We start from the raw sequence: 18040 nt of genomic DNA, 5'->3' as shown, positions 1-18040 counted from the left end.
ATCCGCTAGAATATTGTTGGATCTGAGAGACCATAGTATTTTGTGGCTTCTTAGCCTGAGTAGCATCTTGCAACAACCAGTTTTATGGTAGAGAAACTTGGCTCCAAGAAATGGGTAATGATATTGACAGATGAGATATTTGTAGATCTATTTGGAAGAGAATAGTTTCACCTTTATGGAGGGTTTTCATGGCTCCAGTTTTAAAGGCTGAACTCATGGCCTTATATTGTATTGTACTCTATAAATAATGACTACCGGAAGAAATCCAGTTTTGATTTTATAATTCGTTGTTTTGACATTGAGTGTCAGAGAATCTAAGATATTTCTATCTCTGAGAGACAATGTAAAATTAGAAAAACAATCAAAATTAATTGGACCACTACAAATGCTGGTTTCTACCATTCGTAGGAGGAAATTATTGAAGTCTAGAAATCTAGAATTTCTAAGACAGATGAGTAGATTCGTGTCTAGACCTTCTCTGGACATAGGTCTAAGATATATATATATGTTACGAGTGCAATAGAAAATACAGTGAAGAATTAAATTATTTTCAAGATTATATTTATCTGTAAAAATTAAGACATGAATTTACTTATGTACAAATTAGGAAGTCAATGAATGAAAGGCAGAGTTACAATAATTACTCAAACAAGCGTGTGGTTATTTATATGGGATAAATATCGATTTTCTTTATCATACGCTCTTTAATACAAAAATCGCCGATCATGGAATTTTTATAAGATATTTCTCACAAAATTCTCAAAAATACAATAAACCATATGAGGTCTTCCTTTATCAAGCTAGCAAAATAGGATAAATATTTATTATGTTTAGAGCTAAATATATAAAAAAAAAATTGTTTAAAAAAGTAAAAATTAGAAGGTAGGCAGCAAGCAAGTCAATGATTGGGTCCCAAAAGTATCAATTGGAGGAAGGAAAATGGAAGAAGATAGACTGATAGAGTGTAAACGAGCTGTCCTAAATCTTGCTTTCTTTTTCTTCTTCTGCAAATCTTGTGATACTTTCTTTATTAACAGTCAAACTAACGACACACAAAAAAGAAAAAAGAGAAAGAAGATCGGATTAATAAGAAACACACACTAAAGCTTCCTACTCCTCAAAACCCTAGATCTCTTTATTTTTTTATGGCTCTGGAAGAAGAAGATTCCCATAGTTCATCGTCTGCATCTCTCAGTTTAAATCAGGACTGTCCATTTGAATCCTCCTCTTCTTCTATTAATAATAATAATAATAATAATAATAATAATAATAATTCAAGCAAGCTTAACGCTCAGGCTCCTGCTTTCGTGCCCCGAATCTCGGCGCCGGGGCGGGTGTACGCCACGCGCCTTCATCAGATCAACGTTACCCACGTCGTCCCTGTAGTACAAAATCAGTTCATTTACGCGCCTCAGCAGTCTCCTCCGTCGCCCTACTATGGCGGTGTTGCTCGAGGGTTTGTTGATCAAGAGGTTGCTGCTGCTGATTCGAACAATTCTGCTAAGAATGGAGGGCTACCTGAAGAAGCTGCTCAGAAGATCGTCAATCAGGTATTCAAAAGTGTTAATTCTGTAATTAATACTCAAATACTTTTTTCTTGTTTATTGCAAATGAAGAGTGGATTTGAAGACGTCTATTTTCATATTGCTGTTGAGTTATTACCTGTAATTTGATTCAACTAATCAAGTTGATTCCACAACTAGCGTATTTCTACTTATCAAAAAGATTAAAGGTTCCTTTTGGTGCAAACCTACTTTACAAAAGCTTGAAGAAGATAACCATCTGTTTGTTAGCGTTTTGGTGCAGACCTACTTTTGTAGATGATGTATATGACATATAAATCCGCTCAGTGCCTTGCACAATATGTAATGCTTCATCAGCATTTTCTTAGTGCTGTTTCTGAATCAATAAAATGATTACCCTTATCAAAAGAAAAAAATGTTTACCTTCTTACCACCCTTAAAAAAAGATCCATTGTACTATTTGACATTTTACTTAGGAACCTACTATGTATTGGTCTTGGTTGGTTGATGTGTGCCGCGGTAATGAACACAGGAAAGTCATCATAAATAATTTTATTGGAAATGGATTGTTGTGTTCTTAATTAGGGAGTATGTGAATCTTTTACCAATGGATATATGTCAATTTAGTGAATCAGAACTATGTGATGAAATTAAATACTATACTTCTGTCTTATCTGTTGATTTAAGAGGAAGTTTTAGTGTCGGAAAAGAAGTGTTTACTGGAGAGGACAAAAGCATGTGTTGATGAGTGAGAAAGATCAAAAATTTGCTGGAAGTTAGACTTAGAAGCTTTTCAAATTTGTTTGGGATAAGCTGCTTAAAAATAAATGCCTTGAAATTTTCAAAATTTTCATGTACTTGTAAAAAGCATGTCCAGACGTGAGGAAGAACCAACAGTTTTTTGGAATATATACTTGCAGCTTTTCAAATTTGTTTGGAAGGAACCGCTGGAAGCTTAAAATTATTCAATGGCATTTTTAAAATTTTCCAAATATTTGTGAAATTTGAAAAGCTATGATCAGCGTACTTCCTTTAACCATTAAAAAAAATTCTGAAAGCTATGAAAATCACTTTCTTTCTTTAATCAGCTAATTCAGGTATATTCTTTTTTTCTATAGGTGGAGTTCTACTTCAGTGATTTAAATTTGGCAACGACTGATAATTTGATAAGGCATATGATCAAGGATCCCGAAGGATATGGTGACTGTTCTTATTCCCGGCTTGACTAATCTTGTTTTGATTGATATTTGAAGTTAATACTTCTTCATGATCTTCCTTGTTTGTACTTTGTTACAGTACCAATATCTGTGGTTGCATCATTCAAGAAGATTAAAGCTCTAATAGGTAGTCATGCCCAGCTTGCCGAAGTTCTGCGGAGCTCAATAAATCTTGTCAGTTCTCTTTTCATCTCCTCATCATCCTCATCTCTCCCCCTCCACCATTAAAATCACTCTTTGTGCTTCCCCTGTGCAAGATCCTGCAGTCATTGCTATCTTGCAATTTTTTCCTTTCTGATGTTAATTTTCAAGATTTTCTTATTTGACATTTCTGCTTTTAGGTAGTTAGTGAAGATGGAAAGAAAGTTAAACGGCAAAATCCTCTGACTGAAGCTGCCCTAGAAGAGTTGCAAGTAAGTTTGATTCCTATAGCAGTAGTGGTTTACAACAAGGACAATTTATGAATGCATGAAGCATTTCATTTTTCTATCTACTGGTTCATCTTTTCTGTCAGTAGGCTTTGTTTTTTTATTGGCTGGTTAATCTTTTGATCTGTTGCTCATTTTCATTTTTAGTCTCGCATAGTGGTTGCTGAGAATTTGCCTGAGGACCACTGCCACCAGAACCTCATGAAGATTTTTTCGGCGGTTGGAAGGTACACTTGTTTTGCTGTAGCTGAATCCAGAATAGGCTGAAAAATTTGGCCAACAAATATTCAGCCTTTTTAAGACTCTGCATAATGAATTGTGTCAGGGTAAAAATGATACGCACCTGCCACCCTCAGCCTTCAAATGGCGGGGCTTCTTCAGCATCTAGATCGGCAAAGTCAGACAGCACGTTGTATAGTAACAAGGTAAACATCAGATAGTTTGATTATCAATAAATAGTTTATGCACAAGTATGACATTGTGAAACTGCTGTCACCCGATACAAAGAAAAATGACATTTTGAAACTGCTTTCAGAATTGGAGTAAGAAATGATGGTAATGAGTTGTTGAAGTTCTGATTTGGGAGCTAAAATTAGATAATGTACACTGCTGGTACAAAGTAACTTACTATATCCACAAAAGAAATGCGAAGTAACTTACTCAACTGGAACCGACAAAATTTTTTACTGCTACCAAAAGAATCTCTTGAGAAGGAATAACATTTTCTGTCTATATTGGTATTTTGAAATACAGTTGGTTGTTACTAGAACTTGAATTTAATACCTCAATGCAGTTGCACGTATTTGTGGAGTACGAGTCTGTTGAGTTGGCTGAGAAGGCGGTAAGTGAATATTAGTGTATTTTTTTAGTTACACCTTGTGTATCTCTATCTCTGACATCCTTTTTCACTTTGCAACATGATTTTGCAGGTTCTTGAGCTAAATGATGTGGATAACTGGCGAAATGGTCTAAAAGTCCGTCTACTGCTTAGATGCACAGTAAGTCCTGATTATTCTTATCCCTGTTGATAAAAATTGAAACCACGTCCTAAAAGCAGCTTAGTTTCCAACTTGTCATTTATAGTGAAAGAAGAATGAGCTTTAACGAATGCTTAATCAGGCGTGTTTTAGCTTTCATATTTAGCTTGTATATCAGCTTAGTTTCAATTAAGGAAGATCGTTACAATCAATATTCTGGGCATTCAGGTTGCTACGGTCCATTATTGAATTCCAAGTAAGCTTGAGTTCTCCCTACTCATGAGTGTTAAGTGTCCCACATTGGTTGAGGGATTGGGCTGCTGTCTTCATATATGGTTTGCGCAATCATCACCTCATGAGTTTGGTCTAAGGTCCATTTCCTTTACATGGTAGAAGATCCAAACTCATTCCTATTTCTTGATTTACCCAATGTTGGACCCCGATGCTATATTGTCACACATTGGTTGAGGGAATGGGTTGTCTCCTTTATGGTCTTGGACAATCCTCACCCCATGGCTTAACTTTTGGGGATGAGTTAGGCACCAGATCCATTTTTTTTTTACACTGAGGTTACAGGGCTCAACTCCCTTTTTATGAGGGTACATGGTTTAGTTTATGGATAGATGCATTTAGGATAACTGAAGAGTTCCATGACACTCAAAAAGATAGAGCATCTGGCTCCACGTATAGGAAGGTTCAAAGGGAGCCCCTTTTCTTAACATAAAATGTGTTTGTATTCTGCAATTCTGATCTGCTCAGTACTTATGCATTTTGATTAAATCGTACAGGCTAAATCTGGTCAAGCCCAAGAGAAGAAGGTTGGTCATGAAAGTGGGCTCAACTTCAAGGAAGACGATGATTTTGCATCAGAATTAAATGAGAAACATGAAGAAGAATCTCCGTGCCATTCTGACGTGCAGTCAAATGACATTGCAGTAAGTGGTGTTTGCATGTTTTAAATTAACATGGAGATATTTCTGCTTACTTTCTTTTAGAAACTGCATCAGAAAAATCATACAGATATAGGTCTCCTAAAAGACATGACACTTCTTTCAAGGATGTAGTGGATGATTCTTCAGTTTATGTTATTGGTGACTTCATTTAAAATTCACTTGGACAGGATAAGCATGGCAGCAATGGGAAGAGGAAAGGGCACAATCGTGGTCGGGGTAAGGGACAAGGACCAGGCCCAGGACAGACGCGGGGCCGGGGACGTGGACCTGCCCAGTTTCAACAAAACAATCGTGGAGGCCGTACAGGGGCTTCCACAACAAATTTGAATCGTGGAAGCAATGTGGCTAGTGCCCCCTCCAATACTAATGGTGTTAGTATAGCAGGGCAGCCTGCAGTAGTTTGTGATCAGTCAGCAGGCAAGCAATCTTCTGTGCCTCGCATGCCGGATGGCACTAGGGGATTCTCCATGGGTCGAGGTAAACCGGTTGCAGTTAGAACTGAGTGACAACTTTCTAGCTTCGTGAAAAGGGGTCTGTTCATGCCAGCATTTCCCGAGTATAGAGGGGGGGGGGTTGATGTTCCTTCTTTCTTTGCAGTATTGATTGCAGGGTTTTAAAGACTGCTGTCAATCCAGTGAAGATGATACATCGGTTGATTTAGCAGCAAAAGAGTCGAGACACGAGATCTGTTATTTGTTGTTAAACCAAAAAGGCTGTGCTGTGATTTTGTTTTGGAACACTGAACCTGAGATATTAACTTAAAGCTATACAAAATTGGTAAGATTTCTTCTGTTGAAGGTTTGTCTAACTCTAATGTGGATTGGATAACATGCTGGAAGGAGGCCGTCTGTATAGTCTACACTCTACAGTAGGAGGGAGCATTATAAAGTTGCAATTGTGAGGTACCCGTTACAAGGATAAATCACTCCGTTCCTTCTTTCATTAGTGAAAAATCCTTTTTCTTCCCTTCTTTTTGCGCAATACTTCTTTGAACTCTGGCAGTAGTGAAACTCGTATATCTTAGACATGGAGTCGTAAATTAGCATATGTTACTTGCATCACACGAGTACTAATTCAATTAAAGTTAAAACTTCTGTCAGTCAGAAACCTTGAAGAGTTAATAGAAAAATGTTCTCCAAATGTATGTTTTACGCACGACAATTAGAATATCTTCTTAAATCTAGAACCCCATTCTGATATACGCAATAAGTTCCATTTTCTTGTGATGATCTGAGCAATCATGTGATATAAAACTTGAAGTCATTCTTGTTGGACAAAATCTATCATTTTCACTTGCTTAAACACTACACATCTGATGTAGCATCTGATCCCATTCTCTTCTTTGTAATGAATCTGGCATCTAAAGATGCGACTTCTGATTTTGGGGTAAAGAGGCGCAAAAATGACTTCAGAAGGCTAGCTGCCACAAACCCATTACTTCAGGAGAGTTAAAGTAAAAATCAACCCCAACCTATAGGCAACAGTCTTCACCATTTATTAGGTTTTAGTTATGACTAAATCTGGAGATGACAGCATATACATAATACTTAAACTTGAACCCGTAATTGTTTATAAAGAAAAAAATGTTACCATTATCCTCTGAACTTAAGCATACAAGATATATGAGACCTTTTTATTTAAAAGAGACACAATGATGACAATGTTGGGTTCTACAGATCACTTTACACAAAGGGCTTAGAAGCAGATAATTAAGTTTGTTACAACAATCGTGGAGATTGGCATAGAAGCAATAAACAGTAAGAAATTCTTAGCATGAAGGCAATCTTGCTATCACCTTCTGAAAAAATGTCATGTTTCAAGCACACTGAGTTGCAAACATACAAGGAACTGTGCAGCTGAAGGAGATATGTTGAAAACTAACAGATTCTCCTAAGAATTGATGAGTCGTTCCATGACCAATTTGAGAACCTTAGGAGCATCAACAGTTACTGCCACTTTTACTGAGGGTTTATCACACCATTCAGTGACTTCACCAAACCTTGTGTCCAACAGAAAATATAATAAGTACACAGTAATCATATATCCCTCAATTCCAAACTTTATAAGTTCAGAGATATGATAAATTTCCTAAAGCATCAAAGGAAGAGCAAAAGAATTGTGCATGGAGTATTTTAGTCATTCGAAACACAGATGTTGAAGTTCTTGAACCCAGAAGCCTAACTGAAAAGGACAACAAAAAGGTCTAGCTTCAGTAAGAATGGAAAGGCGGTTGCAAAAGAGATTTTGTGCTTGATAACAACTCTCTCCTCCACAAGCCCTTGTTATTATCCAACCATATACGTCAAAAGAGGCCAATAGATGTACAGAAATCATTTCAACCTACACCCAATTTCCTCCTAGAACACAACAGTCATTTGACACAAAGGACGGTTCGCATTCTTCCTTTTCTGAAAGGATACCTAAAAGTGACATAGATATTCCCTCTTTTTTAAAGGAAAAATAAATAAAAGTAATAGTTGCTCAATAAGATTTTCTACTTCAGTTTTCTCTCATGTGATAACAATTTAATATTGGTGTCTTACTTTACATTAACATTAAGGGAGGATCTTGCCATGTTATCCCCATCACTACCAGGATAGATCATCGCAACTGAGTAAAAAATAAAAGAATAACGTGATGTAGTGAAAGTAGGATTACATCTTTCCTTTAGTGAACGTGTCGGACCACACGGGGGCAGTGGGGCTGTTAAAGAAAATGGAAGGCAGAAAGATCTAGCAAGGGGGACCACAAAAAAGAAAATAAAAGAAGATTATTCACTCTCTCGCTCCACCACCTCCTTGGCAAAAAGCACTAAGAATGTAACTTATTCAGATTTTACTTCTTGTCTAATCATTCGTCTCGACAACACTTTCCTGCAAATACTGTATTCTGTTTTTAGTTTTTGCTGCTCCAGCCTGATTGACAATCCAGAGGATGGGAATCTATTCAAGGGGATCGCCATGCTTCTTTCTTGTGAGGATGGTCATTCAGACATTGAGTCAATATCTCCAGAGGCGGACCTAGTGTTAAAGCAGTGGGTTCGTTCGGCTCCAACCTTGTATACATATGTGAAATCTGATAGAATTGGCTCCTCAGGCCAGTTAAAACTCCGAACTCATCCAACTCTATATCTTGGATCTGCCCCTGAATATTTCCTAGACTGGGTTCATGGAACTACGGCAGGCCTGAGGATCAAATTTTGGAGGGCCAACATGGCGAGGGTTGAGGAGGTTTTCCTTTCCCGTTGTCTCTTCACTGAAGGAAGTTGAAACCTCAAAGTACTATCCTATACTGTTATTTGAAGATGGCAAGTGGATTGGTCCAGCTGGAATTGTTAGCCAAAGATAGAACCATATAATAATGATGGTGGTAGCAATCTAGCGAATAGGAACTGTACCCAACCACCCTTTTGTTGGGCAACATCACGTGGTGCACGGAAGAGAAGCCGGTATTGGGAAAAAAAAAGTGAGGAGATACATTCCATCTTCTGAAACAATTTCAACAGCTTACCTCTTTTGTTTATTATAAAATAGAGTGAGACCTCTTGTGATGCCAATTGTCTGGACACGAACCGCACCTTCTGTATAGGTGATTAGTGAGGGATCAACAGCAGCAAGCAGGGCAGTCGGATCGTGAAGATAAACACCTATGTGGAGTCCCAGTAACCGTAAAATCAGAACAATGAGCATGCACCAATCAGTGTACTAAGAAAGCTAGTTTGGCAAGAGACTGACCTTTTGTGCTGTATGCATCATGGTGATAACCAAAATAGACACCCAAAATCTTGTCAAGGTACTTGGCAAACTTTCCGTTAGACTTCGCCAACTCATTGCGATCAGAATCTGACAAAAGTAAATATATAAAAATAAGAAGGATAATGTGTGGGAAGTAGGGAGGCAATGGCGCAGTGAGGGTGGGGCGGGTTTAGACATATGCTGGGTGGGTTTAAACATATGCAAGTGTGGGGCGGTGCAGGTCGAACTAAAAAAATTTAATTATGTGTGGTTGCAGGTTTCAAAATTTCAGCGAAGAAGGAAAATCATTGTTCTGCCTTTCTGGAGATGATATTGATTCCACCTAATATAATGAAGCAAAATAAGAGTTCCATAAGGTTCCGATTCCAGCAAGAGCCCAAAGGGTGAGGCGAGAAGATCTTGATCGAAAGCTCCACTATTCTGAATAGTGAGAAAGACTTTTTGAAATTCGATCAAATCGGAGGAACTGCGAGGAGCCAACCCTAGTACAAGAGGACGGGGTTGGGCTACCATAGAATGTTCCTGCAAATTATGACCTTTGCCTGGAATGTGAGCAAATATATCATGTCGATTGCTCAACCGTAGTTTGGCTATCTTACGTGGAGTATGTTTGAAACAACTGCTTGCACGTCAGATTCTCATTCTCTGATGACAAGTTCTGAAAATTTAATATCTAACACATAATTCTCAATTAATTATAAATCTGTTTTTTTAATCAAAGTATCTTATCTTCTTCTTTCCTTAGCTGACGCCTCCCGTAATCTTCAAAATTAATAAAAACTATGAGAGTATATAGCAAAATGTATGAAAAATTCCAGCCAAAAGATAAAAAGGAAATAAAACAAAATGAAAGAAAAAAACACTTAAAGGGAGCAGGGCGGGTGAACGCGGGTGAAACTGCTATGCAAGGCGGGGCGGGTTGAAATTTTGTGGGTGAAGACAAAACCCGCACCGCACCCACACCGCTTGCCATCCCTAGTGGGAAGCTAAAGAAAACAGTCTGGAGGAGCTCAACTTGAGCATCTTTGTTAAAGAAAGGAAAAAAAAGAAGAAAGTCAAAAGAAATTTAGATCTAGTAGAATAAAACATTTCCTCTAAGTTTGGTTACTTTAAGTGGAAAAAGCTAGTTATATATTCACCAAGTAACCAAGTAATAATTTCAACATTTAAGTGAGAAACTGTTAGTTTCCTGACGGTTATTGGCCTAAATAACAAATTGATTTCTTGCCCTTAAGAATGAAGAAGCCATTATAAATCATTTGAGCTTCTGCTAAGCAAAGAATAAAAGCTAAAAGATAAAAGATAAGCCATTATAAGTTGAACATTGAGCCGCCAGTAAAATCTGCTAAGCCAAGAATAAAAGATAAAAGCACAGGTTTTAATCTCCAGCTAAATTTGGGTTATCCAAGGAACTCTAGAAACCAAATTTCTTAATTTTTCTTCGCCGAAGCATAGGGGAAGGTGGAGATCAGTTTATGCCCAATGGATTTGATGGGTAAAAGAGCTTGTTATACAGAACATGTAGCTTTATTTCATCAAAGATCCAAGGATATGCACTTGCATATTATTTAGCTAATGTTCAAGGATATTCCAAGAGACATGCAGGGATAAAAGTTCTTCTAAAGTTTCTCTACTCGTTCTTTAATGCATAATCCTCCTATATTACTTTCTCCTATCACCAAATATTTGAAATATCTATCATTTTCTATTTGCTGAATGCTGACATTTAATGATGTTACAATAAGACATGGAAAGGAATTTATTTGAAGCTCGTTCTCAAGTGTCTATTTTCCTGCATCCGTGTTACTATCTCCCTGTAACCAAATATCTTGAATAATTAAATACAGAGGTGAAAAATGAAAACCTCTAGTTTGGTTTGCACAATATTTAGGAACTGACATGAGGATGGTCCAGAATACGTAACCCATTCTTTAAAGTCAGTTGGAATTGTCAAAAAGATCAACACTATTGACACAACAGTTTGAATCTAGGAAATGTAAAAGGAACAGAATATGGTACTGTAAGAGGAAAAAAATAGTTGAAAGTACCATAGCAATCAAGAAAATACCAGTAAGGATAACTTGATGTGTGACATTAATTCCAACTGCCAGAACGTCAGCGCCGCTAGTAAAAACAATATCAGCAGCATCTGGATCTCCAAAGATCTTGTGCAGATGAGCAACAAATGGAAAAATAACTTAGAGAATACGCCTGAAAACTAAAGCATGATTTTGGATGTATCTGTTAACAACTTACATTCGCTTCTGCAGCTGGATTCGCATTTCCATTTACAGCAAAGGAACCACCGAGAACAACAATTTGTCTAATGTTTTTAACAAATGCAGGATCTGATTGAATGGCCTGTTTCAATATGCCAAACTGGTGAACAGTGTTTCTATTAGGTTATTATCTAATATTCAGTTGGAAGATTATATACTTACTAGTGCTATATTTGTAAGGGGACCCAAGGCTACTACAATAACCTTTCCAGGGTATAGACTTGCTTGTTGGATGAGAAATTCAGCAGCATTCTGGTCGATAGGCTTTCCATTTGGTGCAGGAAAGTTTTGGTTCCCAAGTCCATCCGTGCCATGAACAAAATCAGCAATTCGAAGTTTTGTACCTTTCTTTAGATGAATTAAACAAAGTAAGCAGAAACCCATTCATAAGGACAAAAACATTTTTAGGTTTGCTGCCTATTCTGCTAAATGAACAAGTAATCAGAAGAAAAGCACATTAAAGTTTGGAAGAAGGAAATGCTATGGTACACCATATAAGAATTCTAAAATAATAATCACCTTCCAAGACCGATATTGCAATTGATTTTTTTTTTCCATAGGGCACAAAATGGATGAAACTAAAAGAAGAAGCTCCAGCATACACTTTCCGTTTCTTATATTGTAATTCTTATCTATGCCTTATTCTGTAGATATGTTTGCTGCTAGGTCAGATAAGTAGGATATTTATTTTAAAAAATTATGCTTTTTCAGAAAGCAGTTTGCTCTATGCCACAACCCTAAGAGAACATCTTGATTTCCACTTGTTATATGGAGCAAGATCACTATTGGCAGAGGGGAATACAACGCAACCCATAAAGTTTAGGACAGATCCTATATATAGATATGAAAAAACAGTTTAAATGGCAACAAAAATCAAATTGAAATCATTACTCAAGAGGATGGGGAATGGCAACAGGCTTGGGAGCATGGGTTGTCCATTGAGGAGATACATGTTCTAATCTCTGTGGCAATGTTTCCATTTATATATTTTGTCCTTGCTGTTAGACAATATTTCCTAGTGGAGATACAAGTTTTCCTATTGAGAATAGAAAGAATATGTAAGGTGCAATTCTCTAGCTAGCGTGGTACACGTTGCTTCTGCCCCCTTCAGCAAAACATCTCCAAATTCCATTCACTAATAGTTTGGGTGGTTTTGGCCTCCTTATAGTTTTGAACCACATGCAGATAGTATAAGGGAGTTTTGATGTTAAAGTTAAACCCGGGTTCCAGACGAAATAGTTACCATAACCCATAATATCAAATAATGCGCCATTAATCCTAGAGCAGTGTACATGAAAAACAATAATTGGATGCATTTACTTATTTGTTCGAGTAGGATGTTATCCATACTATTTAATTCCAGAGGTGTTAATCCCCCAACTATACCGCTAGATATGTCTGGCTAACCTAACATATATTAACACTTCAACAGCCTAGAGTACCCCAAGGCCAAAATTGTTTCTACTTAAACCTAAATCTATTGCTTAAGGAAATTATCCCAGAAGTCAATCTCGGTAGCCTTGGTGAAAAAGCTATAAGAAAAGAAGAAAAAGATGTAAGATGCAAATATGCATGCAGTCAAAATGCCAGCAAATAATGGGTGCATTTATTATTTACTCATAAGTTGATCAATTGACCATTACACAAATGGGACAGGCTCAAAGTTGACCTCTTATATTAAACATTTGTCAGCTGGTTACCAATAGCTGCCAAAAATCAAAATAGGAGGTTAGCCTCGTGCTCAATACCTCGTCTTTCTCATCCACTTCAGCTGTCACTATGCTACCATCCATGCTTCTTCAAACGACAATGCTCTTCTTCCTCTTCTTCACAATACTTAGTGCTATGGTTTCTATAATAGCACTACTATTTAGTTAATTTCGCCCTCTCAAATAAATGTAAAACAAGTAGTCAGTTTCTTTCTAATAGGCATGTTGACCTGCTGCCTGCTTATTCCCTCTTCTATATAGTAGTAATTAAATATTTTGCGAGATTTGTTTAAAATGTGTTATTACTATACTTTTTTAAAACTTACATAATTGTTTATTATGTAATGGTAAAGTAAAAGGTTCTCCTATATGTCAAGAAATTTGAAGTCACTATCCTATAACCCCGAGACCTGAACCCATAAGCTTTAAATTATAGATCCACGTCTGACTATTGGCGCATGGAGGAAGCTCTTGAAACTTACCTCATATGCTTGACGTATGGAGGAAGCATCTTGAAGCATAACTGACAAGCTTGCTAAGCAAGAGTTCCCTTGATACACCAATGTTCTTTCCATCAAATTATGTTGTGACCATTCTTATGCTCTTTTATCAAAAACAAACTCATATAATATATATTTAAATATTTGAAAACCTATTTTCCATATAAATGTCAATGACTTATTTCTCTTTTATTCCATAACTTGTGTTTGCTCCTCCCAATAAAAAACTCGCCCATGTCCATCAAATGGTATGACAATATAGAACTAATTAAGTGATGTTATGTACAAACTGGATTACAACTAGGCTTTAGACTGCCGCAGAAGCGCTTTGCTAAATAGTTAATCCTATGTGGCATAAGAACAACAAAGTGATAAAAACTAATGAACATAAAAGATTACCGAAGAAAAGAGACACAAGTATTTAATACAGTTCAGCAAAAGTATGCTTACATCCACGAAGAGACAAATAATTACTATATATAGTCCATATGGCTGGAGGGAAGTGCAAGTTGCTTTGACCAAAAAGCAATTTTTTTTTTTTATAGAAGACCAGAAAGCAAAAAGTAGTGATCCTTTGATTAAGCAAACGATAAGCATAGCAAGAGACTGAAAGACACTTCACTATTTTGTGCATCCCTTAACAGATTTTCGCTACCAGCATGGAACAACCCTTTTTTCACGCAATGATACTGTGTTTGTCATACTTTTTCATTGTTCATCTGTCTCCCTGTTCTCTTTAATCATCTTGACTATGCTTACAATCCTAACTATTGAGGGTTTCTTATACCTTAGACTTTAAGGTCGCTAGACAGTACCTACTCAAATCCGTTGCTAATTCCAACAATCCTGGAAAGGTCATTCACCCTTCTTTTTTTCTGAAGAAGCAGAAGAAGGTAGCAGCTTTCATATATGTTAAAGAGTAGTTATCAACACAATCTTTGTGCTGAGAGAGACAAGCATAGTTACAAGACTCCCAAAAAAATAAAACCAAAAAGCTAGTCTTGTGACAGTTACAAGGACCCAATGAAATCAACTAAAGATTCTACATCTTGTACTAAAGCTTCTTTACACCAAAACTGAAACAAAAATGTATAATTCATCTTGATCTTTTTGTTCAGAATTTGTTGAGTCTTCAAAACATCTAGGGTTCATTTTCCTCCAACCTTACTGTTAAGAAAATAGACTTTCGGTCTAACTCAGCCCAAAAGTTAGCTCATGAGGTGAGGGTTGCACAAGACTATATGAGGAGACAACAGTTCATTCCCTCAACAATGTGGGACAACTTAACGCACACCCTTCCACATGCCGAGACCTAGTTAATTGGAGCGTGGACAACATAGCATAAGGGGGCCCAAAATTTTGGTAAAAAAGAATTGGGATGGTTATGGCTCTGATACCATATTAAGAAAATGGACTTTAGGTCTAACTCAACTTCAAAAGTTAGCTTATGAGGTGAGAGTTGCACAAGATAACATAAGGAGACAACAGCTCATGTCCTCAACCAGTGTGGGACAACTAAACACTTACACAACTATAGGAAAGTATAGATGTCATCAAATAAGCGGGTAACCAAACTCCACTTACACTCATTCCTTCTTTGAGCTTTGGTCCTAGAACTGAAACGTTAGAAAGGACCAGTATATAACAATCTTTTATTTCTTTTTCTTCTCTGAACCACTTTCTTGTCTCCGGTCCCATGATAAACAAGGTGGACGTCTTTGCTTTCACCATTTCTTTTATGGGACAGGGTATCACCTATTATTTTTCCTCTTATTCCTTCCCTCTTAATATTTTCACCAACTCAAATAAAGCTTCACCTGGGAGCAAAAGAAAAGGAAAAAACAAAAAGAAGGGGGGGGGGGGGGAGAGGACAGTGTATGTACCAACACAAGTCTATCTACTATGGATCGTCATAACAAAACCAAAAATGAAAAACGCAACAGTAGCGCCAAATACTTGAGTCCCCTTTAACAAGTAAATTTGAGTGATCTTATAAGACAGTGAATTACAAAAAAACAATAAATAAAACCTTAAAATAAGTAACAGCAAGTTAAAATGAGCAACAGAACAGAATTGAATGGAGAGATCAAGATTACATACAGTGATTGTAACATGAGAGCCTTCAGCCACTGGAATATCTGTCCTTCCAGCTACGTCCAGCTGAATCATTAAGATCCTAAATCAATAACTGTGATTATAGGTACAGTTAAAAAAATAGCATACACCACTACACGATAGCCAAACCATGGAGCAAATCTTAGTCAAATGTCCTTAAGCTTTTATAATTTATACTTACAACAAAAAGAATAAAAGGCAGAGAAGTTGCAACAATTATTCAACAAGTCATGGGAAGTTACCAGATGTAAAGCATTTCTAGTAGCTAGAGATGTGTAGACATTTCCATATATAGTAGTAAGCCCGATGACCTCGATTTCAGGAGATTGCAATGCCACAAATATCGCCATTGCATCATCTGATCATATTCATCCATAATAGCTCTCAATTAACCACAATATATTGGAAAAATCAATCTTGGAAAGCTCAAGTCTTTCTATATTTAAAAACAATTTAACTTTAAGTCAAACACTGAAGTTTCTAAAAGTCTAGAGAAAACGAAACCCAGATAAATCTTGGGAAATTCCATTATAGTAAAGTAAAAATATTGGGATTTTCTTGAGGTATATTTTTTGACATATGATATGTGTGTGAATAGAGGAAAGGGAAGATACCAATGCCAGGATCAGTGTCAATGATGATCTTCTTGGCTTCTGTTGCCATTTGACACAAATGAATCTGAAAATTGAACGTTAATAGGATTGGGGATTGGACGCCGCAATCCTATGAAGAGCAAATTGAAGATTGATATGCCACCGGAATTCCCAGATACGATGAATTTTAATTACTAGTAGCTCTTAAAATAAGTTAGATAGTGTGTCATTGTGGTATATGATTTGACTCAATAATGGCACACTTTAATTAAAACTAATCCGTTGGGCAGAGTTGGGAGAATTCGGTTTCGTCTAGAGTTGGGAGTCACTCTTGCATAAGGGATAGTTCACTTTTGTGGAAAGAAATTTTGCTCTTCTATTGCTATTTGGCATGTTTCCTTTTCTTGGGTGAATTGTTGTTAAAGATGAAATGGAATTGGTGATAATTTCTAAAGATGTTTGGTCTGGGAACTAAGTTACAACAACAACAAACCCAGTGTAGTCCCACGAATGGAATTTGGGGAGGTTAGAGTGTACCCACATCTCACCCCTACCTATCTTTAAGGAGAAAGGTTGTTTCCGGTAGACCCTCGGCTCAGGGAGGAAAAAGAGAAAGGGCAACAACAAGCAAACCAATCTGACAAACAAAGCGAAAATACAACACTTACACTAAGTAATGCACACGGAACCAAAACAAGGCAGCAATAAAAAATAACAGCATCCTAGGGATAAAAGAAAACCCCAAGGACGCTAAGAGATGTATCAAAGCTACTGTGACAAACAAGGACAACACTCGGCTTCCTAATCCTTTACCTTTATTCTCGACCTCCACCCTTTCTATCCATGTCATGTCCTCAGTCAGCTGGAGCAACACCATATCTCGCATAATCACCTCACCCTCAATACTTCTTCGGCCTGCCTCTACGTCTCTGTTGGCCCTACAACGCCAGCCTCTCACACCTCCTCATCGGAGCATCAGTCCCGAACCATCTAAGTCTCGCCTCCCGTATCTTATCCTCCACAAGGGACACGCCGACCTTGTCCCAAATAACTTCATTTTTAATTCTATCCAACTTGGTATGTCCGCACATCCATCTCAACATCCTCATTTCAGCCACCTTCATCTTCTATCTAGAAACTAAGTTACGGTTAAATATTCTTATATAATAATAGTATTTTCCTATAAAAGTCAAGTTTTTCTCGAAATTGATTTTGATGTTGTATTTTATCTCTCTATAACATTTTTTAACTTATAATAGTAGCATTCATCTTTATTACAGTACGTTCTTATAAAATTACCCCTCTATAACAGTTATAAATAATCTTTAAGACTGACGATAGTAAATCTAGAGATTTTGACCAAATATTTCAAAAATATAATGCACCACTTATGATAAACAATATTATGTTTGTACATACTTCTATAATTGAAAATTCTTAGTATATTTTCATTTTGTTGTGCATAACGTCTAATATTTGAATACCAGCACATACCTTTTCAATGGAGAAAGTTTCTCATTGTGCGTAATATTTACGATTTGAAGATCTGCGCATAGATTTTTTATTAGACAAAGTATTCATCGTGCATAAGTTTAATATTTGAAGAATACTCACTAAAGTTTAAGTTTTTCATTGGACTCAATATTTCTTGTAATGTATAAACGTATTTATGTGAGGCATATTGATTTCTTGATTAGCATAATTCATGTCATATGGTGTTTGAATGTCAAGCTACTCCTTTGTACCAAACAAAGATAATTTTCATATCGTTTATATATAACATTAAAAAATAAATAATTTCTTTTTTTTGGATATTTTTGTCTATAACAACCAAATAATTTTTAAACATCAGCTATTATAGGTGCATAATAGTCATTCACTACAAATAGTCACTCACTACAAAAACCAAAAAATAGTAGAACAAATAAAATTGTTATAGAGAAATTTAATTGTATATCAGAATAATAATATTAGGATTATAATGTGGGATT

At 36.6% G+C, this 18040-nt stretch overlaps 2 protein-coding genes across 2 annotated transcripts; one reads left to right on the top strand and one right to left on the bottom strand.

The window, feature by feature from the left end:
- Positions 1-964: 964 nt before the first annotated feature.
- On the top strand, positions 965-5895 carry LOC104213531 (la-related protein 6B-like). Its single transcript, XM_009763049.2, has 10 exons — positions 965-1550; positions 2642-2723; positions 2820-2914; positions 3082-3153; positions 3316-3395; positions 3494-3593; positions 3962-4009; positions 4098-4166; positions 4934-5080; positions 5266-5895. Exons 1-10 carry the CDS (start codon positions 1146-1148, stop codon positions 5602-5604), a joined length of 1437 nt encoding a protein of 478 aa, XP_009761351.1. The 5' UTR covers positions 965-1145; the 3' UTR covers positions 5605-5895.
- An 808-nt stretch (positions 5896-6703) lies between these two features.
- On the bottom strand, positions 6704-16442 carry LOC104213521 (probable uridine nucleosidase 2). The gene is made up of 9 exons (XM_009763040.2): positions 16071-16442; positions 15699-15814; positions 15442-15501; positions 11295-11480; positions 11110-11214; positions 10922-11018; positions 8833-8940; positions 8609-8744; positions 6704-7097 (listed from the first exon to the last, which is right to left on the bottom strand). The coding sequence occupies exons 1-9, from the start codon at positions 16117-16119 to the stop codon at positions 6989-6991; spliced, it is 966 nt and encodes a 321-aa protein (XP_009761342.1). The 5' UTR covers positions 16120-16442; the 3' UTR covers positions 6704-6988.
- Positions 16443-18040: the final 1598 nt, after the last annotated feature.

The sequence above is a fragment of the Nicotiana sylvestris genome, chromosome 6 (assembly GCF_000393655.2).
Source record: "Nicotiana sylvestris chromosome 6, ASM39365v2, whole genome shotgun sequence".
In the NCBI taxonomy this organism is placed as follows: Eukaryota; Viridiplantae; Streptophyta; class Magnoliopsida; order Solanales; family Solanaceae; genus Nicotiana; species Nicotiana sylvestris.
The sequence above is the reverse complement of the archived record's forward strand: the minus strand, read 5'-3'. Positions and strand labels throughout refer to the sequence as shown.

Excerpts from the sequence above, each read along its gene's own strand:
- LOC104213531 (XM_009763049.2), top strand. The coding sequence starts at position 1,146 with ATGGCTCTGGAAGAAGAAGATTCCCATAGTTCATCGTCTGCATCTCTC. Across the intron at positions 1,551-2,641 it reads CTCAGAAGATCGTCAATCAG|GTGGAGTTCTACTTCAGTGA; the intron begins GTATTCAAAAGT and ends TTTTTTCTATAG. Across the intron at positions 3,594-3,961 it reads GCACGTTGTATAGTAACAAG|TTGCACGTATTTGTGGAGTA; the intron begins GTAAACATCAGA and ends ACCTCAATGCAG.
- LOC104213521 (XM_009763040.2), bottom strand. The coding sequence starts at position 16,119 with ATGGCAACAGAAGCCAAGAAGATCATCATTGACACTGATCCTGGCATT. Across the intron at positions 11,481-15,441 it reads GCTCTCATGTTACAATCACT|AAAGGTACAAAACTTCGAAT; the intron begins GTATGTAATCTT and ends ATTCATCTAAAG. Across the intron at positions 8,745-8,832 it reads TGATGCATACAGCACAAAAG|GTGTTTATCTTCACGATCCG; the intron begins GTCAGTCTCTTG and ends GACTCCACATAG.